The sequence below is a fragment of the Lolium rigidum genome, chromosome 1, assembly GCF_022539505.1.
Source record: "Lolium rigidum isolate FL_2022 chromosome 1, APGP_CSIRO_Lrig_0.1, whole genome shotgun sequence".
Lineage (NCBI taxonomy): Eukaryota > Viridiplantae > Streptophyta > Magnoliopsida > Poales > Poaceae > Lolium > Lolium rigidum.
In genome coordinates, this window is record NC_061508.1 from 239,485,020 (window position 1) to 239,502,522 (window position 17,503).

General features: G+C 46.2%; 1 protein-coding gene across 1 annotated transcript; it reads left to right on the forward strand.

Moving 5' to 3' along the window:
* Window positions 1-13,024: 13,024 nt before the first annotated feature.
* On the forward strand, window positions 13,025-14,422 carry LOC124656542 (mitogen-activated protein kinase kinase kinase 18-like). The gene has a single exon (XM_047195266.1). The coding sequence runs from the start codon at window positions 13,025-13,027 to the stop codon at window positions 14,420-14,422; it is 1,398 nt and encodes a 465-aa protein (XP_047051222.1).
* The last annotated feature ends 3,081 nt before the right edge of the window (window positions 14,423-17,503 follow it).

The window sequence follows — 17,503 nt, forward strand, 5'->3', positions numbered from 1 at the left end:
TATCGGGCCAGCAATTTTCGGTCCGTTTGGTTGCCTGAGCTGAGCCGCGTTGTTGCAGGAACCGGTTCTGAAAGCAGCGTCGGACCAGGTCCGGAGGAACCTCCGGTTCGGCAGTTTCCAGCGGTGCAGGCAAATCTTCACGACGGCTGATGCAAAAGAAAATCTTCGGCACACGCGCGGAGACGAGAATGAAGATGGTGGGAGCTGCGGCGCGCATCGGCGAAAAGAGAAAAGGAGGGCGGGAAGGATTCCGTCACCTCCTGCCGCGCCCCATGGCCTATTTCTACCCCCCCCCCCCCCCCCCCCCAAATTTCGAGCTCCTCCTCCCATCGGCAAGCAGGTAAGAGGCGCACGCATCTCTGGTCGGCGACGGTTGTAGTGGCGGCGGCGGCAGCGGCGGCGAGTACATCTGGGCTGATTCATCTACTTTCTGGTGCAGCGCATCTTCACCTCCAGTGATGACTGTAAGGCATCCCTTATGCCGGTACCGTGGTAATATTTAGATCTAGGTTAGGAGTAGTCAGATCTTGTCTAGGATTTGGTCTTGTAGGGGTTAGTTCGGATTGTGGTGAGCTATCATGATCTTGCTAGGGTTCGACACTTCCGGTTACTTGTTTGTCCCAAATGTGCTCGCCTGCCATGATCTTGCAAGGGTTTGTGCTATTCACAGTTGCAATGAACTGCTTGTCTAATTTAGGATGATTATTGATATGGTTTGTGTAAGGGTACATTGCCCCTATGTGTGGTTTTCGTAATTAATAACAACCACGATGGACTAATGTTTTCATTGAGTTTATATGAAGAAATATTTCATAGGTACTACTTGTAGTCCATGTGTTGGATTCAAGTATGAATGCCATGAAGATAAAGATATATCTTGAATATTGACATCGAGATCATCAATTTGAAGACATATATGCGATATGATCAAGAAAAAGAAATGAAGATGGAGTTCTTATGTGGAACTCAATATTTGTGATGCTCTAGCTTATGTGTTAAACAATGAATGAATATAATCTTGAGTGCTTGATTACAAGTGAAGAATTCAAGATATGGCTCTAGTTGGTGTCATGATAGTCTCATGAGTTGAGCTATGGTTGACTAAGATTTAGAGCATGCAAATAAATGAAGAGTTCTTTATACACCTCAAGATAGTATGATAGAGCATAAGAAGATACAAGGTATCTTTCCATGGGCATGCATCAAAAGTAAGATCTCATATAGCCCATGAGAGGATGACATCAAGTGGTGATCGTCATCAAGGTTGAGTTGGGCAAGTTCAAGTTGAGCATCTCAAGAGGATCACATGCTTGAAGCTTGCCGTCCATTTGGTGATAATAGACATGTGAAGATGTGCATCAATGGAGCTTTCCCATCATGGCGTATGGGGGAACATTTGTGAGTCTTCACGAAGCAACAATGATCAAGTGAGGCATTCCGGCTTGAGTGGAGCTTGAAGAGTTAACATCAAGATCAAGCAGGATGCGCAAGGCAAAGGTATGGCCTTGCTAGGTTTTCTTTTTACTGATCTCAAGGTGGTTGTTGGGACACCGGATTATAGGATAGATAGCCGCACTATCAAGAGGGGTTTTCGATTGGGTAACTTGATCACATCGTCTTAGGGAGCTCAATCCTTTGCATATGCATATCCTATTGCTTCTTGGTGTTTCTCTGTGTGAGGTTCTTGAGCTTGTTGCTATCTTTTCAACAAGCCCAATTTCATCGAAAATGGAATCCGCATGCATCTTGTATTGTGTTTTCGAGTTTGGACGTCTTTACCGTTTCTTGATGTTGGGAGGCTCCTTTTCTAAAATCATCTAAAAATATTCTGGGAGGAGTCTCAATATTTCCAACAAAATTGGTTTCATGACAATCGGAGTTCGGGAGCATTTTTGTTGGAGATATGCCCGAGAGGCAATAATAAAGTAGTTATTGTTATATCTTAGTGTTCAGGATAAATGTTTACACCCCCATGCTAAAATTGTATTAACCGGAAACATTAATACATGTGTGTTGTGTAAACCACCAGAGTCCCTAGTAAGCCTCTTGTTTAACTAGCTTGTTGATTAATAGATGATCATGGTTTCCTGATCATGAACATTGAATGTTATTAATAACAAGATCATATCATTAGGTGAATGATGTGCTGGACACACACCCATAGTAAGCATAGCATAAGATCAAGTCATTAAGTTCAACTTGCTATAAGCTTTCGATACATAGTAACCTAGTCCTTCGACCATGAGATCATGTAAATTACTTACACTGGATGGGTACTTTGATTACATCAAACGCCACTGCGTAAATGGGTGGTTATAAAGATGGGTTTGGGTATTCGAAAAGTATGAGTTGAGGCATATGGATCAAGAGTGGGATTTGTCCATCCTGATGACGGATAGATATGCTCTGGGCCCTCTCGGTGGAATGTCATCTAATTAGCTTGCAAGTATGTGACAAGGTCACAAGAGATGACATACCATGGTACGAGTAAAGAGTACTTGTCGGTAACGAGGTTGAACTAGGTATAGAGATATCGATGATCAAACCTCGGATAAGTAAAGTATCGCGTGACAAAGGGAATCGGTATCGTATGTTAATGGTTCATTTAATCACTAAGTTATCGTTGAATATGTGGGAGCCATTATGGATCTCCAGGTCCCGCTATTGGTTATTGTTCTAAGAGGAGTCTCGATCATGTCTGTATAGTTCACGAACCGTAGGGTGACACACTTAAGGTTCGATGTTGTATAGTAGATATGGAATATGAGATGGAGACCGAATGTTGTTCGGAGTCTCAGATGGGATCAAATACATCACGAGGAGGTCCGGAATAGTCCGGAGAATAAGATTCATATATGGGAAGTCATTTTTAGGGTAACCGGAAAAGTTCATGATTTTTCGGTATTGTACCGGAGGTTCTAGAAGGTTCCGGAGGGTACCATAGTGGGCCCACCTATCCCAGATGACCAACATGGACCGGAGGGGTCGCATAGGCCCACATGGGCCAGGCACACCAGCCCCCCAAAGCCCATGTGGCTGGATCAAGTGGATAAGATCAAATCCCTTGAAAATAGGGACTTAACTTGGGAGGGGGGGAGGAGTTTCCCCCTTTGTTTTGGCCGAGTCGAGGGGTTGGAGGAGGGGCCAAGGCAGCCCCCCACGCCTATATAAGAGGGAGGGGAGGGTTGGGGCGTAGCACATGATTCCCCAAACCCTAGCCGCCCCTCTCTTCCTCCTCCTTCTTCCTGCGCAGGCTTCGCGAAGCCCTGCAGGAATTTCTCCTCCACCTCCACCACGCCATTGTGCTGCTGGGATTCCGAGGGGATCTACAACCTCCGCTTCCCACTGGAACAGGGAGAAGAAGGACGTCATCGACACCGTACGTGTGACCGAGTACGGAAGTGCTGCCGGATTGCAGCACTAGAAGGATCGTCTACATCAACCACGAGATCTGATCTCGTTAAGGCTTTGGATCTACGAGGGTTAGTTTCTCATCTATCTTGTTGCTCCGATCTCATAGATTAGATCTTGGCTTTTCCATACATTGGATCTTGGATTTATTAAACTTTGAGATATAAATTTTTTGTTTTCCATACATCGAACCCAACAATTTTCTGTTTAAAAGAAAAAGAAAAGATTTTTGGGGAGTCCTACAATCCGGCACACCGCCCGGCACCGCCGAGCCTCCCGCTGGCCCGTCCGGTGGGAACCGGCTGCCGGACTCGTGCACACCAGGCCTGCTCTAGGGGGTCTCCCGGCCCAAGTCTGGCACCACGCCCGGTGGTCGCTAGACCGGCCGGCCCAGGCCCTCTCGCCGGCTGGGCTCTTTTTGCCGCTGCCGGCCTGCTGCACCCCGTCCGGCCTGTCATCCGGCGCTGCCGGCCTGTATGCCGGCCTGTCCGACGCCCGGCCCGGTGGACCGGTTGGCTGGCCAGCTGGGTCGTTTTTCTGCCCGTTTTTCTCCCAACGGCTCTATTGTTTCTTAGACTATAAATAGGCCTTCTTCCACCTTGGGCTGGGTAAGTCCTTCCACTCTCTCTCCTCCATTTTTAACTTTGAAGAACTTTCCCTATCTCTCGATTCCCTCCATGATTCTTGCTCATTCTTGAGGGATCTAAGAGAGAAGATCTAGATCTACAATCCCCACCAATCCATTTCTCCTCTAAGTGAGGGAAACCCTTTGGATCTAGATCTTGGAGTCATTTGTTGATTTCCTCCATTGTTCTTACTCTCTAATCTCATCCTAACATTTGTTGCTTTGGTGCGATTTGAGTGTGAAGGATTTGAACACCTCTAGTGTTCTTGCTTTGCATCATTGCATAGTGTTGGGCTCTCCACCATGATTAGTTCGAGTGAGAGACCGTGAGCTTGTTACTCTTGGAGGGTGACCTCCTAGTTGGCTTGGTTGGTGTCCCGGTGACCTCTTCGTGGAAGGTTGTGGAGGGGCCCGGGGTTTCTCCTTTATGGAGCTTTTGAAGTGGTTGTGGAGCTTGCCATCTTCGGAGTGGAGGAAAAGCTAACCATAAGGAAAGGCTCGGAGAAGAAGGTGAGTGATGGTGCTTATTGTTACGCTGATTTCACACTGTTGGGGAACCCCAAGAGGAAGGTATGATGAGCACAGCAACAAGTTTTCACTCAGTAAGAAACCAAGGTTTGATCGACCAGTAGGAAAATGACGAGACTTTTGAAGGTTTTGCTAGCTAACTAGTGGCAGGGCGCACTACCGGCGTCAGCAACAACGTGGAACCTGCACACAACACAACCAAAATACTTTGCCCCAACTTACAATGAGGTTGTCAATCTTGCTGAGCACAAAGGATTAAATGTATCGAGTGGAAGGAGATGTTTACCGTAATTAAAGAGAACATAGCTTTGTAGTAAGTAAGAGAACATGATTGCAATGGTTGAATTTATCATTGTAAATGAAAGGACCGGGGTCCACAGTTCACTAGAGGTGTCTCTCCATAAAGATAAATAGCATGCCGGGTGAATAAGTTACAGCTGGGCAATTGACAGAATATCAACCATACATGACAAGATGATTACTATAAGATTTGTTTGGGCATTACAACATAATACATAGACCGTAATCCAAGTTAGTCTATGACTAATAATCCACCTTCCGGTTATCATCCGAAACCCTTTCAGTATTAAGTTGCAAGCAACAGATTATCGCATTAAGCAGTGTGTGTAAAGTAAACAATAGAATTACCCTTGGATAAAATATTGTTCTTTTCTCCCTAGTAGCAGCATCACATCTACAATCTTAGAAGTTATTGTCACTCTTCCAGAAAACTAGAGGCATGAACCTACTATCGAGCATAAATACCCCCTCTTGGAGTCACAAGCATCTACTTGGCCAGAGTATCTACTAGCAACGGAGAGCATTCAAGAGCACAAATAACATATGACATGAATATATAATCGACCTCAACATAGTATACAATATTCATCGGATCCCAGCAAACACAACATGTAGGATTACATGAGGATGATCTTGATCATGTAGGGCAGCTCACAAGATCTAAACAAGAAGCACAAATTGGAGAACACAACCATCTAGCTACTGCTATGGACCCATAGCAGGGATGAACTACTCACGCATCACTTCAGAGGTGGGCATGGAGATGTAGATGTCTCCGTCGATGATTTCCCCCTCCAGCAGAGTGCCGGGAAGATCTTCAAAACCCCCTGAGATAGGTTCTGCAATGGCGGCCACGACGGAACTTTTCATGGATGGAGGCTCTGGTATTCAGGGTTTTCCCGAGATCGTGAATAAATAGGCGGAGGGGCGATGTCGGTGGAGGATAGGGTGGCCCACACCACCCCTAGGCACGGGCCAGGGCCAGGCCGCTCCTAGGGTAGGTGTGGCCGCCCTACTGCCCCCCCTTCTCCCATCTGGACTCTGTCTTCGTTACGGTAAAATATTGACTTTGGCTTTTGTTTCGTCCAATTCCGAGAATATTTTCTGTACAACTTTTCTGAAATACAAAAACAGCAGAAAACAGGGAACTGGCACTGTGGCATCTTGTTAATAGGTTAGTGCCAGAAAATGTATAAAAGTGCAACAAAGTATGAGAAAAACATATATAAATTGGTGTAAAACAAGCATGGAGCATCAAAAATTATAGATACGTTTGAGACGTATCAATCATCCCCAAGCTTAACTCCTGCTCGTCCTCGAGTAGGTAAGGGATAAGAAAATAATTTTGACGTGATATGCAGCCAACACAATCTTGATCAAGCATCTAAAGCATTGTGAGTTGGGATCAAAGTACTCTAAACATAGGCGTGATAGATATAATTCAATAGAACTTAGCAACTATGTTATAATCATGAAGAGTAACTCAAACAAAGGATCATGAATAATAGTGCATTGAAAACAACTGTTTGTTTATGATCGTAGAGTAAACATAATAAAGTGGTACTCAACATGTCCTTTATGGAGTAGCAAAACATAAATGTTAGGACACCTTTAAAGTTCAGAGGGTGACTAGATACAAGTAATTTAAGAACAAGCAATATCATAATCATGAATCAATCAATAATAATTTTGGGACTATGCACATTGAACTGAGAATGGCAACTATGTTCTCTTAATCGGCGCATAAAGTAGAAGATGAAGACTCAACATAAAAGTAAAAGAGAGACTCTTTGGAGAGTAAGCAAGATAAACAAGTTTTATAAACCTTCCAAAAAGTATGGTACTCATTAGCTTTGAGCTCTCATTGCCCCTATCATAAACATCTTGAATGGTTAAAGTTAATGTGAGTCAAATATGAGCTATATGCTTGCAAATCACAAGTTGAAAATCTCATGCCCCTTGAATGCGAGTACCTAAACCTCATGCTACTCAACTTAGATCCCAAATAAGTTATTGTCATTTTAAGTATACATGTATCACTGAGAACCGCCAACGGGGCACCTCTTGCCCAATGATATGGAGGTACTTTTATAGGAGCAATCCCATGCCAAAATTACAAGACAAACAGACAATGAGCATCTCAGCAATTTTTATTTACTATGGGTATAACTTTTTATTGCAACTGCTTCATTGCTCACTATGGTTCGCTGTAAATTTCCACCATGAATGATGCATGGCTTAGATTAGCGGCCCAGGCGTTTCCCTAACTCATATACAAACTCCATGGACTTACAAGTTTCCATTTTATTTCGCACCGCTAGGCATCCATAAACAAAAGAACATGACATCAACTAAACATAAGTGCAATGTCGAAAGTGTTCCCCATGAAAGCATGGTTATACTAACTCCCAACTTGCAATTTGCAAACATATAAACTTCATAAGATAGTCACAATGATCAAGTTTATTAAGTGCAAGAATGTAAATGTGCCATTAAGTTCGTGAGAGCTTTACTAACTAATCCTCTCATGCCAAAATTTAATTTGAAAGATAAATAAAAACATGATGAATTACTTGAAATAGAAATAATGCTAATATGTAGATATGGTGGACACAATTGGCAAACTTTGTTTCATAGTGGTTGGATGCACGAGTAGAGATCATACTCATCACAGGCGAAGGCTAGCAAAAGACTGGGAGCGAACAACTAAGAGAGCAATAATGACCATAATCATGCATAGCGACAAAACATTATCAATCAAAGTATAAAGTGATATTACAAGTTGATACGTCTCAAACGTATCTATAAATTTTTATGCTCCATGCTTGTTTTACACCAATTCATATATGTTTTGTTCACACTTCGTTGCACTTTTACATGATTTCCGGCACTAACCTATTAACAAGATGCCACAGTGTCAGTTCCATGTTTTCTGTTGTTTTTGTATTTCAGAAAAGTTGTATAGGAAATATTCTCGTAATTGGATGAAACAAAAGCCGAAGTCAATATTTTACTGAAACGAAGACGAAGTCCGGAGGGGGGACGAAGAGGCGCACCTGGGCACCCACACCACCCCTAGGCGCGACATAGGCCTTGCCCGCGCCTAGGGTAGGTGTGGGGCCACCAGGCGCCCCACCGACCTCAGTCCTCCGCCTATTTGTACATCTACTCGGGAAAACCCTGGATACCCGAGCGTCCATCCACGAAAATTTCCGTCGCGACCGCCATCGCAGAACCCATCTCGGGGGTTCTGAAGCTCTTCTCGGCACCCTGCCGGAGGGGGAAATCATCACCGAAGGAATCTACATCGCCATGCCCGCCTCCGAAGTGATGCGTGAGTAGTTCATCCCTGGACTATGGGTCCATAGCAGTAGCTAGATGGTTGTCTTCTCCACTTTATGCTTCATGTATCGATCTTTTGAGCTACCCTACATGATCAAGATCATCTTTATGTAATCCTATATGTTTGGTTTGCTGGGATCCGATGAATATTGAATACTATGTTGAGATTGATTATATATTCATGTGATATGTTATTTGTGATCTTGCATGCTTTTCGTTGCTAGTAGAAACTCTGGCCAAGTGGACACTTATGACTCCAAAAGGGGGTATTTATGCTCGATAGTAGGTCCATGCCTCTAGTTTTCTGGGAGAGTGACTTTATAACTTCTAAGATTGTACATGTGATGTGGCTACTAGGGAGAAAACAACAATGTTTTATCCAAGGGCAATTCTATTGTTTACTTTACACACATTACTTAATGCGATATTGCTTGGAACTTTATACTGGAAGGGGTTCAGCCGCTAACCTGAAGGTGGATTATTAGTCATATACGTAGTTGGATTACGGTCTATGTATTATGTTGTAATGCCCAATACCAAATCTCATAGTAATCATCTTGTCATGTATGGTCGATATTCTGTCAATTGCCCAGCTGTAATTTGTTCACCCAACATGCTATTTCTTTATGGAGAGACACCTCTAGTGAACTGTGGACCCCGGACCTTTTCATTTACTAATAAATTCAACTGCAATCCTGTTCTATTTACTTTCTACAAACATCTCCTTCCATTTGATATGTCTAATCCTTTGTGTTCAGCAAACCGGTGAAATTGACAACCTCACTGTAAGTTGGGGCAAAGTATTTTAGTTGTGTTGTGTGCAGGTTTCACGTTGTTGCTGACGCCGGTAGTGCGCTCTGCCACTAGTCAGCCAGCAACACCTTCAGAAGTCACGTCTTTCTCCTATTGGTCGATTAAACATTGGTTTCGTACTGAGAGAAAACTTGCTGATGTGCTCATCACACCTTCCTCTTGGGGTTCCCCAACAGCGTGTCCGCATACGTCGAGCACACGCCATCAAGCTATTTTCTGGCGCCGTTTCCGGGGAGAGAGGATTTCTGCAAGGGGAGTCTCTCATCTTCAATCTCTTTACTTTGTTATAGTTTACTTAGTTTACTTTATTTTGTTTTGTTTGCTTTATTATATGAAAAACACAATTTTTTTTACTTTTATAGTTATCTTTATATCAAAAACATAAAAAATTAGTTTCTATTATAGTTGTTATTTATGTTGGTTAGTTATAATTTTGCTAAAATGGGTTCCGCTGAAAATACTAAGTTATGTGACTTTACTAGCACCAACAATAATAATTTTATTTGTACACCTATTGCTCCACCTGCTCTCGAAGCAGCCTTCTATGAAATTAACCTGATTTATAAAATCTTGTTATGAACCCCGCGCGATTGGATCCGTCGAGGAGCACCCACCCCACCCCACCCGCCGCCTTTGGCAGCCAGGTGTGGCCCCTACCACCGGCAACGGCAACGGCCGAGGACGGAGATCAGAGCCGCCGCGCTCTCGGGATCTGGGGGGCCTCCGGAGCCGCTCTCGCGCGAGCGACCCGGAAGGATGATCCTCATACTCATGCAATTTATCTTGAGCCATTTTCACTCAGTAAGAAAAAATAAAGTTTGTTAGAAACCGAGCCAAGCTTGGGATACAAAGGATCACTGATGCGGCATTAGTGAACTCAATTGGTTCTCACCCGCCAAGCTTCAAAGAGACAGCTCACACTTAATTTGAGTTAAAACAATAGTTGAAAAACCTTTACATTGCATTCGTTTCAAATCGCCCAAGACGTGAGCATGATAAGAAATGCGATAGATTTCCTTCTAGAGCCATTGGGGAATACAAAGCTAAGGCACCAACTCTTCACCGTGTCCAAATTTGCCCAACATCAAGTGTCCACCGATGATATCCCTAGCCAAGAAACGATAGAGTTCCAGAGTACGTCGTCAGTTAACGCTGCAAAGAATGGCTACGACTGCAAAACGACGCGCCATTACGATCGACGATCAGACGCCGACGACGGCAAGTGTGTGCACGCATGCAGATTTCCTCATGTTTTCGTGAATGGTGGGCACGATTTGAGGATGGCTATTGTTGAGCAGATCGAGCTGTGATTTGATAGTACAGGCCAGGCATAGTTTAGGTCCACGCGCGGCAACGAGTGGTTGCTGAAAAGAAAGAGAAATATCTCGTGTCTCGATCTTCGCTTTGTTTAAGCTGGACGTGATGTTTGTTTTCCTTATCGTTTAGTCGGGTATGATCATGGGACCGTAGTGTTGCGACAATCGACCTGAATTTCCTGTAGCGTCGGTCTGAAAATACTGACCAGTAGTAATAGCATTTTGATCTGAGTATGGCCGCGGGGGGGACACTGCTGCAACAACTGCATGTATGTGCTAAGAATTCTTCACGAAACTATTGCATCTTGCCCAATGCCCACGGAAGCATGCTACTGATCCTGCCGGTAATTTCTTCGCGAGCTTAAAAAACCTACTGAAGTGATGATGCCTTTACATACTGGTCTGATCTCCAAGTCACATGTTTAGCATGAAAAACAGTTCTTCCCGAGACGTTGTCGGCTGCAAAATGGAGAATCACAATCAGTAAGCCCTGATTTATACAGAATCCTGAAATCATAAACAGTCGTTGTCGCGAGCTTTACGAATTGTTATGTGTGCTAACTAATACCGAGATAGAAAGCGACTGTCGTGTTTAATCTACAGTATCCCCTACCGAGTCTATGTTTTAAGTAATGTATTTTTTGCTTGGAATATGCACTAAACTAAGTTGAAATGTCACCTTCATATATTTTGCAAAGCGTAATATATAATGTTGCAAATCAAGGACAAGATAACCAAACAGTGTGTCCAAGAATCGAGTATCCATTTCTATATAATCATGAGCAGTTCTCTTTGAGTGGAAAGACCAAAAGGTTACTTCTAGAAAGGAAAAGCAAAAGAGGGAGTCTTGCCACGCAATTCTTCCCATGCCGTATCGCAAGTTCGCAATTGGGGCAATGAAGAAAGATGTGTTCAACTAGATGTGGCTTTGCCACCGGTCACAGGTTGCTCAAGTTGAATGGGAAAGCTCGATTACAGTTGCAAATCCGGAGGAAAACCCTGCGGGCAAGCTACATGGTACAGCAGTAGGAGTATCACAAATTCACAACAGTAGTAGTGTTCTTGTGGTTTTACATCAAATCAGGGGCAAAAAAAGCATGCTTTCAAGGCAGGGGAACTGTTAACTGTCCTTGATTATGTCACTGAAAGTACGAGTTAAACGCAATGCTATTGCGTGAGCCGTCAGGTCAGGGTGGAGAAGACCAGTATTCGATTCCAAAATGTTGGTGAGTGGTTTGTTGGCCCTGGCAGTACAGTTAGGGGGCCAGGTAGATTGCATTGTGGTAGCTAATCCTTCATTTCTTAGCGCAATCGGTTGGTTGAGATAAGTGGCAGACCACTTCCACACTTCCTGCATATTTTGATCAAGTTATACTGCATTTTACTGCTTGTTTCTGCCTTGGAAGAAATAGAAAGTAGGTCATACCAGTACTTAAAAAGGGAATATTACATTAATCGATTTGCCCAAATCGTTCCATTTATGAACAAAAGTCCTGTGGAACAAGTATCATGACTTTTGCAACCTAAATTCATTTTTACCTTCTTACTTCAAAATGTAGTAAGAGCACTATTTACAGCAGGGGAAGAAAGGTTGAAGGCAAAATTTCTCTAAGTTGAGCTAAAGGATAGACTTAATTGTCCACCTACATCTTTAACGAGATTTATCCCTGAGCGTCTACTTATAAACTACTTTGTCATTGCAAAGTCTTCAACACTGATTCCGCTAGTCATGTGTCACCGAACAATTGGAGCAAGAAGCTTAGCCAACTGGCTGCTGCAAACAAGCAAAAACTCAAGTAAGTCAGGAGCGAGGCCTCTGAATCCCGCAATATTCTACGGAGTATTCCACATAAGCCGGGCAAAAACGCTCTAGAGGACAAGTGTCCCCCCTCCCATGAATAAGCAGCCCCATTGTACCGCTGATTAGGAGTATGAAATTGAGAGGAAAAGGAAAGAATGCAGGCATCTTAGAATAGGAAGGCATGCCAAAACATAGGAATAGGAGAAATTGCATACCACTTCCATTCTCCCTGCAGACTTCTGATCAAGTTATATTCCATCTTAGGCCCCCTTTGAAACGCAGGTACTCAAAACCATTTTCGACTGGCCGCTGCAAACAAACAAAAGCTCAAACATGTCAGGAGCATAGGACTTCCAATCCCACAATATTCCATTCCACACAAGCCGGGCAAAACCTCTCTGGACGACAAGTGTCCCCCTCCCATGATTGTTGATTAGGCGTCTCCAATAAAACCCTGAGGTCCAGCATGGCAATGTGCCCCATATATTGTACCAGCGGTTAGGTGCTGCCAATATGAAACTGAGAGAGGAAAAAAGAAAGAATGCAGGCAGATTAGAGTAGGAAGGCAAAGCCAAAAACCCACCTCCAAATGGCGAGTCCCGTTTGGCCAAATGGCGAATCTCGTCGCGACGGCCAGGTCGGACCGCTTTGCATTGGACAGCCCAGAATTAACCACCTCGTTGTTCCAGCGAGCCGAGCCTTGTAGTTGCAGGCTCGCACTGCCCAGCTTCGAGTAGTATATAAGCATGGCCGATCACACAAAGCGCGATGGTGAGTAGAGTGCTCCCTCTTGTCCCCAATTCCAATTGCGTCCACCACTCCAGAACAAGAAGCAGAGCGCACGCCACCGATCACCAAGCCATTCTTGCGGCGGCGGTGGCTGCAAGAATGGGCGTCGTGGAGTGGACGCGGGGACCGACGATCGGCAGGGGTTCCTCGGCCAGTGTGTCGCTCGCCGTCGATCGCCGAACGGGCGAACTGCTGGCGGTGAAGTCCGTGGGCGCCGACCGGGCGGCCGAGCTGAAGAGGGAGCAGAGCATCCTGTCCGGCCTGAGCTCCCCCTACGTCGTGCGCTGCCTTGGCTCGGAAGTATCCCCGTCGGCTGACGGGAGCGGGAGAGGCTTCGACATGCTGATGGAGTACGCGCCCGGCGGGTCGCTGGCCGACGAGATCAGGCGGCGCGGCGGGCGGTTCGAGGAGGAGGCCCTGATCCGGTGGCGCACGCGCGACATCCTGCGCGGCCTCGCGCACGCGCACGCCGCCGGGGTCGCGCACTGCGACGTCAAGGCCCGGAACGTGCTCATCGGGGCCGACGGCCGCGCCATGATCGCAGACTTCGGGTGCGCCCGGCGGGTCGCCAGCGGCGGCATGGCGGGTGAGCACCGTGTGATGGGCACGCCGGCGTTCATGGCGCCGGAGGCCGCGCGGGGCGAGGCGCAGGGCCTGGCCGCGGATGTGTGGGCGCTCGGCTGCACGGTCATCGAGATGGCCACCGGCGCCGCGCCGTGGCAGCGGTTCGGCAGCCCCGTGGCGATGCTCCACCACGTCGCGTTCTCGGGCGAGGCGCCGGAGGTACCGCGGTGGCTGTCGGAGGAAAGCAAGGACTTCCTGGGCCGGTGCCTGCGGGTGAAGGCCGGGGAGCGGTGGACGGCGGAGCAGCTGCTCGGGCACAAGTTCGTGGCATTTGCCGCCGCCTCGTCGTCCAGTTCCGTGGTGCCGGGGATCGCCGAGAAGGAGCTGTTCGTGTCCCCGAAGAGCGTCCTGGACCAGGCATTGTGGGAGGAGAACGACGACGACACGACGGCGGACACCCCTACCGCCTGCCCCATCGACAGAGTCCGCGGCCTGGCCGCCGGCGCGCCGGACTGGACCTGGGACGCGAGCTGGATCGCGGTCCATTCCACCGGCCCCAGCAGCGACGACGACAACGATGCGCCGGCAATGTCAGCCGAGCCGGACATGGACACAGATACGGACAGCGATTCCTCCGTCGGCGGCAGCAGCTCCGCTGGGCGTGTGTCCTCGAACAGCCAGGCCTCACATGCGGACGGCGATGGTAACGATGGCACGGGCAGCTGTAATGGGGAGCGCCGTGATGATTGTAATCACGCGATTAGCAGCGATTGTACAGCCATTCTTCCAATCACAAGCAATGGATTCTTTTCGGATACTATGTTATTGTTCGTCCCAGCTGGCTCTGCCATTTTACTACAGTACGTACGTTTCCCCTGCTGTTATTCTTCCCGTCACATTTGCTTCTCCCCTCCGATAGGATCCCACTATTAGCAGCCGTACCTAACTCAGACTTAACACGGCGCGAGCGCGAATGCGAATGCGAATGCCAGCGAACCGTCCTGGCCAATTGGCCGCAAGCTTGGACATTGATCGGAGGAATTTTGTGTTGGATCATGTGTGGCGCGTGACTGGCAAGGAGCAAGAGGAGGGGGGAGCTGGTTAGCGAGTGGTGGTTACGCCTGGCGGTATGGTACGGTACGGCCGGCGGGGTTAGTTATTACGAGGCGGCGACGTCGGCCGGCGGCGGGGCCCGGGCGGCTGGCGGGCCATGGAGTCGGGCGCCGGCGACGTGGGCATGAGTGGCTCTATAGCTGAGTCCGGTCCAGGAGCGACGAGGTCCACGGCTCCAACCCGTCCCTGAGAGCGACGCTCGGACGCACGCACCTACCCGGCCTGGCGCACGTTCGGCACGCGCGCACGCCGTGTACGTTCCAGCGTCGGCCTCGCTCGCTTTCGGCCATGCGGCTCGCGAGCACAGCACGCGATCGTCTTCTTCGTGGACGTGCTCGCGGCCTAGTCTTCACGGCGCGCCTCACTCCCCCTCGTCCACCATTGAAATACTACATGGTACAGTTATGTGTACAAAATGTTACCAAGATGGTAACAATTACACCTAGTCTCTACAACAACATAATGGCTAGAGCAAGTCTGAACATCAAGGATGCACAGTTGCCCACAACCGAAAAACAAAAGAAGCGAACATAAAACAAAGAACTTGATGAATAAATCACAGACTAACAACAGCAACATAACTGCGAGTGGTGGCGACACCTCGATTTCTAAAAAGCTTCTCCTAAATGATGCCTTCGGGAAGGTAAAAATACGCTGATGCATGTAAAATGCATATATGAACTTTGTAGTTTGTTGCTACACAATCTTTCATATTCGCATCCCGTTAAAGGCTATATCAATGTTTTATATTGTTTATGTGGATTTTCCAATGATCCCCTTTAATTTTGTTATAGCTCTGCAAAACAAAAAACTTCGGTTTTGTGTATTTCTTTTACTTTCAGAGACCTATATGGAATCAAATGGACCTGAACTTTTTTGAGGATCAATATTTTCCGAAGATTAATGTACGAATGCTTTGAAATCACGCAAGCGTAGTAGGGAAAAAGGAAAGAGCAAGGGTTAGATCATGGAGTTGGTACACACGGAGTTGTTGCGATCATGCGCAAACACCATCAACATCCGATCTAACAAGCATGGTTAGATCATGGGTTTTCACCCTGGAGAAGGTCTATCTCCAGACAATGTCTTCAACAAGTGAAGGATATTAAACAAGAATATGATCAGGTATATTGGGAATACTCGGATACCTTCCGAGGTTATCATTGCATGTATATATAGAAGGAGGATAGGAGAGAGATTACACGTGAGGATTACACGGGATACAAGCTGTATCGTACACGACTCACACATCCCGAATATATCTCTAATATGGTTTAAACTCTATCTCTAATACCCTCCCTTAATCACAACGTCGACAAGTTGAGATTATTCTTGAAAGCTTCAAACGCCCTATAAGGCAACGGTTTAGTGAACCCATCTGCAATATGATCTTTGGAGGAAATGAACCGAATCTCCAACTGCTTGCTCAGCACTCGTTCTCTGACAAAGTGAAAATCTATCTCAATATGTTTAGCTCGTGCATGAAACATTGGATTAGCCGACAGATATGTGGCTCCCAAATTATCACACCATATACACGGCGTCTGTGTCCGTCTCACACCCAACTCAGCAAGCAAAGACTGAACCCACATGACTTCAGCTGTCGCATTTGCTACAGATTTGTACTCAGTTTCAGTGCTCGACCGGGAAACTGTGTCTTGCTTCTTAGCACTCCAGGAAATCAAATTTGGTCCAAAGAATACAACAAATCCTCCTGTGGACCGACGATCATCAACACAACCTGCCCGACTACGCATCGGAAAAGGCACTAACAAGTGTAGACTGGGATCGCATAAACGTGAGACCAACATTCACGATACCGCTTGACATATCGTAATATCCGTTTAGCAGCCGCCCAATGAACGAGTGCTAGGAGCATGTAAGTACCGACGGACCTTATTGACTGCAAAAGATATGTCTGGGCGAGTAAGAGTGAGATACTGTAGAGCACCAACCAAGCTTCTATATTTGCTACTGTCATCCGGACCCAATGAATCACCTTGTTGTGCAGAAATTTTCTCAGATGAGGACAATGGTGTCGGCACACCTGTGCAATTTGACATACCAACACGGGCCAAAATATTATGAGCATACTTGGACTGAGAACAATGCCATTATGTACCTTCTGAACTTCAACACCCAGAAAGAAGTTTAGATCACCAAGATCCTTTAATGCAAACTCTTGACTTAAGTCTCTTAAGAGAGCATCAGTTGCAGCTTGAGAGGAACTAGCAACAATAATGTTATCCACATAGATAAGCATATAGATGGTGACATTGGACTTGCGATAGATAAACAGAGAGGTATCAGATTTAGAGGCAAAGAAACCAAGAGCAAGCAACTTAGAACTTAACCGAGAGTACCATGCTCGAGGTGCCTGTTTGAGTCCATAAAGAGCTTTATCCAACTTGCACAGAAATTGAGGAGAACTCTTGCTTTCATACCCAGGAGGTTGTCTCATGTAGACTTCCTCTTCCAGAATGCCATGAAGAAACGCGTTCTTGACGTCAAGCTGTCGCAAGCTCCATCCCTTGGAAACAGCCAAGGCCAAAACAAGACGCACAGTAGCAATTTTGACAACAGGACTAAAAGTATCTTCATAGTCAATGCCATATATCTGTTTAAAACCTTTGGCAACAAGCCTAGCCTTATATCTGTCAATAGAACCGTCAGACTTGCGCTTAACTTTATATACCCAAACGACAGTCAATCACATTTTTGCCCTTCTGTGGTGGCACCAAAGTCCAGGTTTTATTTCTCATGAGAGCATCAAACTCTTCATCCATGGCTCCTTTCCAATTCGGATCAACAAGAGCGGATTGTAAGTTGGCGGAGTTCATCGACTGTACATGTCAACAACCAGCGGACAGTGCCATCCTTATACTCGCGAGGCTTCACAAT